At 39.7% G+C, this 12,063-nt stretch overlaps 1 protein-coding gene across 1 annotated transcript in view; it reads right to left on the bottom strand.

Moving 5' to 3' along the window:
- Positions 1 to 3,522, bottom strand: part of EMC2 (ER membrane protein complex subunit 2) — a 69,773-nt gene extending 66,251 nt beyond the window's left edge. Inside the window, exon 1 of the mRNA XM_027849966.1 lies at positions 3,426 to 3,522. Within this exon, the coding sequence (XP_027705767.1) occupies positions 3,426 to 3,465 (40 nt within the window). The 5' untranslated portion in view covers positions 3,466 to 3,522. The remainder of the gene's footprint in view (positions 1 to 3,425) is intronic.
- Positions 3,523 to 12,063: the final 8,541 nt, after the last annotated feature.

The raw sequence follows: 12,063 nt of genomic DNA, 5'->3' as shown, positions 1-12,063 counted from the left end.
CTTTCTAACGGGGGAGACAACTGGCAAATGACTATGTATATACAAGCTATATAGAGAGTAAACTGGAGGTAACGTCACAGGGAAATTGCTAGCATTGCTGGGGACTAGAAAGACTTGCAGGAAGTGGGATTTGAGCTGAGCCAATGATGAAAACTAAGAGGCAGTATTCGAGTCACAAGAGACAGTCAGAGACTGGTACTGAGTTGGGAGATGAGCATCCAATGCAATGAAGAGTAAGAAGGCTACTGTTGCTGAATTGTAGAGGGGAATGACGTGTAGGAAGATTAAAAAGGAACCAGGTTATAAAAGCCAAACAGAGGCTTTTATACTTGATTCTGGAGGTGATAAGGAGCTCCTGGAGTTTATCGTGTAACAGAATGATATGGTCAGACCCTGTGTTTTAAGAAAATCATTTTCACTTGAGAGAAGGAAGGATTAGAGTCCAGAGAAATTTGAAGCAAGAGACATTATGAAGTCAGAATCAACTTGGCAATGGACAGGATAAGGGAAATGAGTGTGAATGAGGAGTCAAGGTTGTGAGCTTGGGCAACTGGGAGAATGGTGGTACCCTTAATCGTAATAAAGTAGAAGAGAGGAGGGTTGAGAAAGAAAGATGAGTTCTGTATTGAACAAGTTGAGTTTGAGATGTCTACTGGACAAAAGATGGTGAGAGGAGACAAAGTCAGAAAAGAGGAGAGGGCAGGACAAAAAGAACTCAGATATTTGGCAAATGAATTTAAGGGAGCTGATGAGATCACAGAAGGATACAGTGAAGATGGAGAAGAGACCCCAGAATAGAACCTGAGAGACAGGAGGGCTGGAAACACCCAATATTAGTGGGTGTGACCTGGAAGATGAGCAAGATACTGATGAGTGGAGAAAGGTAGGAGAAGCAGAAGGGAACTGTCACAAAAATCAAGAAAAAAAGAGTATCAAGAAGAGGGTGATTAAGAGGGTCAAAAGCTGCAGAAAGGTCAAGAAGGAGGATTGTAAGAAAGTGATTAGATGTGGCCAATAAGAGATTAGTAACTTTAAAGAGAGCAATTACAGATGAATGATGAAGCCAAAAGCAGACCGTAGAGAGTTTTAAGATAGTGAGAGTAAAGGAGGTGGAGACATGACTTCAACACTGGCCCTCTTTTTATTATGTCAACAGACACCAATAATTCTGAGGTTGCTTTAAGTACAAACATTTTAAAGTGAGTTAAATTTTGGAGGGAACAGTTTCAGTGGAAAGATGAGGTAAGAAGCCCTAATGCAGAGGGTTTAGAACAATGGTATCAAACTCAAATCTCAAACCACATATTTAGACACATATCCACAAACCTGTAAGATTAGGAGATAAAGGATATTATGATCATCAAGAGATAAAGGATATAAGATAAAGATATTATGATCATCAATGTACAAAGAGGAAACTTAGGTTCAGAGAATTTGTGCCACCCTTGGTGACACAAAATCTGAACCCAAGTCTTTCAATGCTCGGTACTACCTGATATGCCAGAAGTTCTTAAAACTTTTTTTGTCCAGGTGGTGAAAGAGAGTAGTGACCAATGGACAACCTGCATCCACCACTGTCACATATGCATTGCTAAATGGTCTAGGTCAGGGGCTCAAACTTTGTCATGTTCCTCTTTAATAGTATGGTAAAGTCTATGAACCTCTTCTCAGAATGACGTTTTTAAATACATAAAATACATAGGATTACAAAGGAACCAATTTATTGGAAGTTGTCAAAATATATTTTAATGTAAGTTCACAGATCCCAGGTTAAGAACACTCCTTTTCAATAACTCTAGTGGTTCCCTATAATCTCCAGGATCAAATATAAATTCCTCTGTTTGGCATTCAAAGTCCTTCCATAACTTGGCCCCCTCCTACCTTCCTAGTCTTCTTACATTTTACTCCCCACTATGTACTCTTCGATCCAGTACCTGACCTCTGTGTTATTCTTAGGGTTAGGGTTAGGGTTAGGGTTAGAGTCAGGGTCAGGGTCGATCTCTCGACTGTGCCTGGTCCCCCAAGCCTGCAATTCACTTCCTCTGTAAGTCAGCATTCCTGGTTCTTTAAAGCCCACCTATCACAAGAAGCCTTATCTGAACTGCCTTAATGCTAGGGCCTTCCCTCTGTGCATCTCTAATTTATCACATGCTATCTACCCATCTATCTATCTCTCTATCTCAAGTCTCTCCCCACTCCAATCCATCTCCATTTAGCTAGTAAAGAAATCTTCCTCAAGGGCAGGTCATCCACTTCCTGCTCTCTGTTCAGTAAACTCTAGTGGCTCTTTATTGCAGGCAGAGCAAATACAAAATGCTGATTGGCATTCAAAGCCCTTCAGAACCTAGCCTCCTCCTACCTTTCCGGTCTTCTTATACCTTATGCCCCACCACATACTTTTTGATCCGGTGACACTGGCCTCCAGGCTTTTCCACTAACAAGACACTCCATCTATCAGCTCTGGCTTTCTCCCAATCCCTGGAATGCTTTCCATCCTCCACTTCACCTACTGACCTCCCAGGCTCCCTTTAAGTTCCAACTAAAATCCCATCTTCTACTGGAAGCCTTCCCCAACTTTCCATCAGTTAATTATTTCCTATTTATCCTGTATATAGTTTGCTTTGTGTATACTTGTTTGCATGTTGTTTCCCCCATTAGGTTGTAAGCTCCCTGAGGACAAGTACTGTCTTTTGCCTCTTTTCTGTATCTCCAACATCGTGTACACAATGTCCGGCACACAGCAGGACTTAATAAACAGTTAAATGACTGACCCAGAACCCATGCTATGCTGCTTTTCTTAAGGGTTCAATGAGATTTGGGGGCTTCCTGTAATAAAGTACACGAATGTGTCCTGGCTGGACCCTCAAGCGGGACAAAAACGAAGGTCTTCCAGAGTAAATGCTGGCCTAGAATTTTTCACCCACTGACAAGACCTCTAATGGGGAAAGGCAGTGAATTTGTGAAGACGTATGAAACGAAAGGAGAGAACTGGAGCTTTGAAAGACAGTACGTTAAACAGCAAGACAGCAGTACAGGGACTTTTCCACAACCCTTCCCGCTCAGCCTGGTGTCCCCTCCAGAGCCCAGCAGTGGCTGCCTGGGACCGTCCTGGTCACCTGCCCTGCCTCCGTGGGTGCCGTGCGAGCAACCTGCCTGCCCCGCATCCCGCCTAGACGGAAGAGGCAATCTGGGGTCAGCGGGCCAGGTTAGTCGGTCAGCAAACCCGGAGGAGCCATCCCAGAGGGGATCCCCCAGGGCCACCGCCCCTGGCCTAGGCCGGGGGTCCGCCTCAGACCCTGCCTCAGCTCGGACAGCCAGAGGCCTAGCATGGCGGCCCACAGGTAGACCCACATGACCCAGATCTTTAGGGACGATGGAGCGCTGACCCTTCTGCACCCTTCCAGCCCCAACCTCAGAACACTTACCTTCCCAGGTCACATCGTACAGTTCGGAAACCTTCGCCATCTTCCCAAAACCCAGAACAACTGAGGAGGAGGGCTGCGAGGGTGTATCACGTGACCAGCGCCGTGGGCGGTAGTTGATGACGTCTTCGCGAGTCCATTGGCCGAGATCCTGGGAGAGAGGCGGGCGGTGGATAGTGGTGCACGTGGACCTGCCTGGCAGCGGCTCTCGGAATAAGGAGGCGGAATCACGCAGGGGCGGGGCCAAGCGAAGGGGGCGTGAGGAACGCCGGAATGACAGGTGTATGAAAGCAGTGGCCCGAGTCCCGGGATTGGGTACGTTTTGGACGTGTACCTTCCCTTTACTGATTATCTTAATTTATAATAGATTAGATAGATAGATAGAGAAAGAAAGAGAGAGAGGGAATAGATATAAAGATATAGCTGTATACGGTGTGACCCTGGACAAGTCATTAAATCTCTCTCATACTCAGTTTTCTCATTTCCCATCAACAATTACTAAATTGTTAATATTAGCAATTGTTAAATTGTTAAACTAATAATTGTTAAATTAAAACAAGACTACATGTGTGTATTGATAAATGTATATATTTTATATGTATATATAAACAAGATTAGATATTGCATATAATCTTGTTTGTATTTGATTGTTTTGGTGTCATCTTCCCCATTAGACTCTGAGCTCCCTGAAATCAAGAACTGTCTTTGGCTTTTTTTTGTGTTCGCAGCACTTAGTGCAGTGCCTGGCTCTTAATAAATGCTTGTTGACTGACTGACAGATTTCCACCTCTCACTATAAATACCCTTTTTTATTTTCATGCCTGCTTTCTCTCCAGTGCCCTACCTTTACTGTGTTTTTTTTTAATTTGTGGTAAAGTGTCTAGAGTGCATTGGCATCAAAGTCCAAGATGTAAGTGAATTTGAAATCAGAAAAAAAAGAGGATTCAAATGCATCCTCTGCCAATGACTAGATATGTGATTATGAAAAATCAACCACTGTGAAGTTCAATTACTTCATAAAATGGAGATAAGATAAAGAGGAATTACTTCACAGGGCGGCTATGATGTTTATCAATGAGACAACATGTGAAAGCATTTTGCAAATTTAAAAGCACTTAAATGTTACTTTATGCTGCTTTTATGATTGCCAGCACTCTTTGTCCAGTTGTAGGTCTACTGGAGACCTCTTCTGTTTTCTCAACACAGCATACTTTCCTGCCCCTAAATTTTAAGTGCTAAGTCCCAGTTCCTTATTTTCTTTTTATGGCACCTTTTTATCCATACCTAATTCCATTTATATTTGCCTTTTAGTCTTTATTTTCCCTTTTGAAACTCAAGTATAAATTTATCTGCTTCCTTAGATTTCCATCTTCTAATCCACCCCCAGTCCAAACCTCCGTACAAAGCATAAAGCAGGTGCTCAAGATCAAAAGTTTGAAAGGATCTTAGACATCATTTAATCTAATTCATTTGGAAAAATCAGAAATTTCTCAGGTTGAAAACTCAGTTCCTTAGGGATTAAGTGACCTTCCCAACGTTGCACCCACAAAAATGGTAAAATCCCAGAACTGGAATGTAAATTGAAGTCCTCTGACTCCAAAGCCAGTGTCTTTTTTCCCCTAGGGTTTGCAAAGCAATATACATATATGTGTGTATGTGTGTATAATCCCATTTGACTCACAACAATTCTATGAGATAGGTGCTATTACTATCCCCATTTTACAGATGACAAAACTGAGGCCAAGAGCAATTAAGTGACTTGTCCAGGATCACACAGTTCCTGAGCATCCAAGTTAGAATTTGAACTCTGGTGTCCTTGACCTTATTCAGTGTTTGCTGCACTATAATCACTTCATAAATATTATCTCATTTTATCCTCAAAACAACCCTGGGAAGTAAGTGCTATCATTATTCTCATTTTACAGATGAGGAAACTGAGGAAGACAGAGGTTAAGTAACTTGTCTAAGGTCACACAGTTAGTATTTGTCTGAGGCTAGATTTGAACTCAGGCCTTCCTGACTCCAGGTGCAGCTCTCTATGGAACTGTGCCACTGAAATGCCTCTAAGTTAGAGCCTTTTACAATTCTGCTTTTTAAATAATTGCTTCTTGATTTACCTTTATTCCTAACCCTAAACCCCTGATCTCTCCCACTTCTTTTCCTACAGACACTTGCTTTTTTTCCTTTAATTTTTGAAAATCTAAACTATGTTGTCTGTTCTTTGTAGGGGAAAAAGTAATTGAAACTGAAGGAAGTAGTCTCTTTACTTACACATTAGAATTGCTGTATTGGGTCAGACCCTTGGTCAGGTCAATCCACTTCAATATTCTCTCCCTGGTAGGAGTAGCAAAGGTCTGGGAAGAAAACTGTCTAGATGTTTTTTGACAAATCCTTTAGAAGTTAAAGGTGGGCCCCCAAACACTGTAACTTTCATTACGGCTGTGCATTCATGAATTAAAAAATATTTGTGTCAGCTTGTTCTACCTCATGAAGCAATAGAGCATTTTTATTTCTCCTCAATTGATTTAAGTCAAGTATCTAATGGAACCATCTCATGCTAATAATCTGGATTTAGGGGCCAAGATATATATGTTCATCTAATTGACATCATTCAGGAGATAGTATTCTACTTAATTTTTACCTTCCTAGCATGAAGAATCCTATTTTCTTTAACCCTAGTCCATCATGTCCTACTGCCATTGATCATTTCAAGGTCCTTTCTCTGGGCCTTTCCCTACTTCTGATCTTCGTTGAAGAACAGAGAATGTAACAGACACCATTCTTTGATTCAAAAGTAAGAATATATTTTCATTTATCCTGAATATTTTCTAATGCTAATCCCTCCATCTATATCCTTGATTCTATTCCTTTCTCTCTCCAGCTTTATCTCCAGACTTTCCATGTAGTCTATGTTTTAAGAAACAGAACTACTCTCCATTCCCCAGTTTAGGCTTTTACTTGTCTGCCTCCATACCTTCCCTCTGAGTTTTCTGTCCTCAATAGATTTGTTCACAATGTTCCCCATACTTAAAATGTGTTTCCTTTCTTCTCTTTGCCTGTTGATGGTCTACCCATCCTTCAAAAGACACCTCAAATATCATTTCTTCTCTATAATTTCCCTCTCAAGCATGTAACACTTTGGATCACACCTCTCTAAAATATTTATCATATATTTTCTGTTATATTTATCTATGTTTTTATCTACATTTAACAAATGTTTAGTTAATTTATGTTGCATTTGTGCATGTTAGCTATATTGTAAAGAAAGCTCTTTTTGAAGGGCAGGTTTGAACTAAATGACCTGAAGTTCCTTCTAAACCTATCCTCTGATTCTGTCATTAATTGTTAATACCTTCTTGATAAGGCCTTAGCTGATATCCCATCACTTAAAACTTCCTGTTAATTTTGCCTACTATATATAGCTTACTACCATTCACTCAACTATATTTCCACTCTCACTGTCCCACTACAGGACCTTGTTACCTGCCTGTAATGAATCAGAAGATTTGAGTTTCAATCCCAGCTCTGGTTTTTAATAGCTATCTGACCACAGTAGTCACTTAACCTCTCTAAGTCTCAGTTTCTCCATCTGTAATGATACAGGTGAACAAGACCTTCACCCCTAGATGCCACCAAAAACAGAGGGACTGAGGCCCCTGGGTGGCACAATGGATAGGGCACCAGCCCTGGAATCAGGAAGACCTGGGTTCAAAATCTGACTGCAGGCACTCACTAGCTATGTGACCCTGAGCAAGTCATAATCCCAATTGCCTCAAAAAAGAAAAGAAAAAAAAATCAAGGGACTGTGCCTCTGTTGGGCAGACTTAAAGATGCAGCCAATTCCAGCTTTTCAGTCAAAGGAAAGAGACAGCTCACATCCACATGAATGACCTTTTCCAGAAACAGGTCCTTGGTGTCTGCTTTGTTGGTGCTATAGGTGATATAGACATGAATCAAAGCCCTTTACATGTAAAACAACAATTCTAAAATAACATATCTACCTCAAAGGGTATAGGAAAATGGTTTGTAAACCTTGAAGTGTTATATAATTGTGAACTGGTATTATAATTTATATGCATACTTCAGGAGGTCAGAGACCATTTATTATCTACATTTAAAAACTCCAAAAGCACCTTCTCAGTGAATTGAATTGAATTGAAAAAAGCAATAGCCCTTTGGGGAAAATTCAGTTCTGGCAAATATTAGCAGAGAGAGTTTTAGTGTACATCCAAAGAAAACAAGAAACATCATTTTATGATATAAGCTATTGTCTCAGTTATAATGCTTATAATAAGCATTTGCAAAAAAGGCCACAAGATAATTATAGCTTATGCATAGATTTCAGTTGCAGATATTCTACCACAATAAAACAATAATAAGACCTTCCAAATTCAGTCAGCATAAATGGTAAGTATAGGTGAAGACACTGAAAACATGACTTACAAGAGTAAGAAACAAGAGGAATCAAAGACATAATATTTTGCTGCCTACTCCAACTCCCTTTGGTTGACTTGTACCATGAAAAAGGAAATAAGATTAATTTGTTGTGGTTGATTCTTCATGAAGCCAAACTGGCTGTTAGTGACTACAACATCCCCTTCTAAATCCTCAAAAATATCCTTTTAATAGTACCTTCCTTTTTTGTCAGTCGAAACAAGTTATTTCTCCACTCTTGGGGCTCCTCTAGCATGCTCCATGATTTTCCAAAATTTGCCAACAGCAGCCCAGAAATCACATTGACTAATCCATTTGTAGCATAGATCCAGATCTGATAAAATGAGTGCCTGAATGTATCTGTCATTCTCCATCTCCTCACTTACTGTGGCTTTCAATTCCTAGTTAACTCTTTTTATTTTGTATGTCACTGCCTAAATTTCATTTGCCTCATCTTGCAGAGAAAATAGACAAAATATGAGTTGAGTAGATATGCCTTCTTTCTAACATGTTATTGTCATCCTGTTTACTTAAATAATGTAATGGTCCTGTATCTTCTTGATCTTTTTGCCTTCAATATAGCTTAAAAAAAGGAATCAATTTCTTCTTCTTTGTCTGCCTTGAATATGAAATCAGAGCTAGATAGGTTTGAGACCCTCTCCTTTTATCTCACAGATGCTTTTGTTGCACTTAAATTTTATTTTGGAGTCAGCCTACTAGATGTTATCTCATTTCTCCACAAGCTAGTGAATTTCATCCCTCATAAAAAAATCTGCTTTTCTGACTCTAACTCTAGTTCTGAAAGCTCTCTGGCCAGGACAGATACTCCACTCCATCCAATCTTATTTCTACAGAGCAAGTTTTATTTCTGCCAAATGAGTTTTCTCTAACTCCCAAGAGAAGCCAAGATGTCAGATTCCTGTACCCTCTAAGAAAGGGTGTGGCTAGGCATGTGTTTGTGGGGGCAGAATTCTTGGAGAGGGCAGAGAAGAAAGTCTCTTTTACATTCAGGGTGGGAATGCAAGATTGACCTCTGGTCTTTCTTCCAATCCCAAAGGATGATAACACCAAAGTATGTCTATGATGGTGCAGGGGACTGGGAAGGAATATGGCAAACAGAGATGAGTTAAGCACCATGCGGGCCTATGGGGAAAAAAAAAGTGTCTTTGATTGGAGAGAAATCCCTAGTTCCAGACAAAAGCTAGTGATGAAGAGGAGGCTGAACTTGTGTGGATACCAAGGAAGAAGAACTCAAACCTAATTTATATGAAATCTTACGGAAGCATGTTATGAATATCCCACTGTGACTAGGCAATTTGGGTGTATGTGTCTGACCTAGAGAGGATCAAAGAGGAACTGTTAGAATTCAGAAAGTGAAGAAAAACATAATATAAGCTTTTGTCCAAGAACTCCAGAGAGACCCAGGAATCGCACTCTTTCCTAATCTGTCTTACCCATCCAGCTTTGAAATTGGCTGGATACTGCTTCTAGTTACCACCCCTTCCTACTAGGAAAACTCCAAAGAGGTGAGGTCTTTGCTGCTGCATCCCTGTACCTTCCCCTGGCATGCAGATGAGCATATGGGGACTGTACACTCCCATTCTTAGCTTCTGTCCACTTTCCTTCCAATTGATGGGAGCTTCATCCTCTGCTGGAGCCTACCAATCTCCACAAATTAAAGGAAAAGGGCCTTTATAATCCTTAGAATAATTTGTTATTTTTCCAAGAGAAGATGAAAAGAGGACACCCCTCCAACTCTAGGCCTTTCTCCACTACCTTCCTCTTTGTTTAAATTAACTTAGTTTGAATAAACCTACTATATATATAATATATTATATTATATATATATAAGCTAAAGGCAAATTGTGGAGTGCCTTAGATGTCAGTCTGTGGAATTTGTGTTTAATCCTAGAGGTAATAGTGAATCACTGAAGGTTCTTGAATAGGACACTGACATGCTCAGACTTGTGCTTTAGGATGATTATTTAGTTTATGTCAGCAGAGTAACTATGCCAGTAAGCTCAGTCAGTTCCTGCTGCATTAGAAAAGCTTCTGTATGGCCACTGCAATAGAATGAGTCTGTTTTCCAATGACTAGCCTAGCTAAGTATCCAAAGATCGCTTAGAGATATGTTCTTTGGCTATTGCATCACAAGAAAGTCAGTCAATAAATGTTTATGAAGTACCTACTACAGGAGCAGCTAAGTGGCACAGTGGATAGAGTGCCAGGCCTGGAGTCAGGAAGATCTGAGTTCAAATCTCATTGTAGACACTAGCTGTGTGACCCTGGGCAAGTCACTTAATCCTCTATGTCTAAGTTTCTTCATCTCTAAAATGAGCTGGAGAAGGAAATGGCAAACCACTCCAGTATCTTTGCCAAGAAAACACAAAATGGGGTCATGAAGAGGCAGAAAAACCATTGAGCAATAATAACTACTTGTCAGGAGCTGTGCTAAAAGTCAAGGATACAAAAAGAGTTAGAAGATAGTCCCTGCCCTCAAGGAGCTCATTATCTTATGAAGGTGACAATAAGCAAACAAATGTGTACAAACAAGATATATACAATATAAACGAAATATTGAGAGGAAGGTGCTGGAATTTGGAGAGGTTGGGAAAGTCTTCCTGTAGAAGATGGAATTCTAACTGAGAGTTGAAGAAAACCAGTAGACAGATGAGGAGGGAGAGCATACCAGGCACGTGGGACAACCAAAGAAAATCCCCAGAGCCCAGAAGTGGAGTGTCTTGTTCATGGAACAGCAAGGAAGCCTGGGTCACTGGATCACAGAATATGCAGCAGAGAGTAAGTTATAGAGACTGTAAAGGGAGGAGGGGATGGGTTATGCAGAAACAAATAAAAAACAAAATAGAACACAGTCATCTCCAGTCCTGTTCTGCTTTAATAGTGACAATGGCAGAGAAGTGGAAAAGGAATCAGAGTTTGCTGGGAGTCATACACTTTATAGATTATCTATAAACTCTAACTCAGCTGTTGGTACTACAAATATGAGAGCCTTGTCATTCAGTTAACAACAAATAAACACACAGGGTAAGGAGCTGAATCACATTAACTTTGATATTCTTGCTAAAAACAAAACAGGAAAGAAGAAAGGTGTTGCAATTAAATGAAAGGATTGTTCACAGGAACTCTTTGGAGAGGCAAATAAGAGAATTGGTGGGGTAAGTTTTATCTTATTCCCAAAGGCAACTCGAAATATTATTTCATGGGTCACTTGATTAGCTCCTAATATAGTACAAATAAATATTTGCAAAAAGGCGATTATGAAAACAATTCCAGGTATTGTAACAACACTGGTTACAGGTGATGAAGACGTAAATAAATTCTATGAAGAAATCAATAAAACCTCCAAAACAAATAAATAAGTTTGGATTTGGGTACTTGTTCACTCCAATGCAAAAGTGGCAATGGGTAAAGGTGAAAAGAAATATATCTGGAATCATGAATGAGAAACAAAAAAGGAGAGAGGTCAAAGACCTAATTGGAGAAAGAAGTCTTAAACCTTTGCTTCATGAATTAGTTCATCAAGAAAAAAATTGGCAGATGCACAACATGGTGAGCACCAAATAACATCAATAAAAAGAAATTGATTGCATCTTAACAGAGAAGAAAAAACTATCTATTAACATGGAAATCATCCTTGCATCAGCTGTCTGCTTATGCTCAACCACTGACTTGTCTGAGAAAAGGTCAGAATATGTAAAAATCTAGGAAAAAAATATAATGATAGTAATTGGGCGACACAATTGAAACAACTCAATCCTGATGATGTACAGGCAACTGATGACGTAAAATGAGTAATGGACAGCAGAAATAACAAGACTGATTATAACAATTTTATACAGAAGCATAACTGACATAAATCAATCATCATAGCAAGAAAAAATAAAACAGCCCAAAGAGCTCCTCAGTCATGAAACACTTTTCTTAACTTGCCAATTGGAGAAAGGTGATGGCCAAAGTAAATACCAGTTAAGAATATAAACTCATATAAATATCTTTCAAACACAAAAAGCAAGCATTATATGAAATGGGACTATGCTAGAAATTTTTCCAGTAAATACAGAAGTAAAGCAAGGATGCCCAATTTCCCTGTTATTGTGTGATATGTAGTTCTAGAAATGCTAGTGTAGCACTATTACATTAATTAGCTCATTTTAATCCTAGAGGCAATATAATGTCCTCTCAGATC

The sequence above is a fragment of the Vombatus ursinus genome, unplaced genomic scaffold, assembly GCF_900497805.2.
Source record: "Vombatus ursinus unplaced genomic scaffold, bare-nosed wombat genome assembly UNPS02008961.1, whole genome shotgun sequence".
NCBI classification, from domain to species: domain Eukaryota; kingdom Metazoa; phylum Chordata; class Mammalia; order Diprotodontia; family Vombatidae; genus Vombatus; species Vombatus ursinus.
Note: the sequence above shows the minus strand (reverse complement) of the source record. Positions and strands in the feature narration are given on the sequence as shown.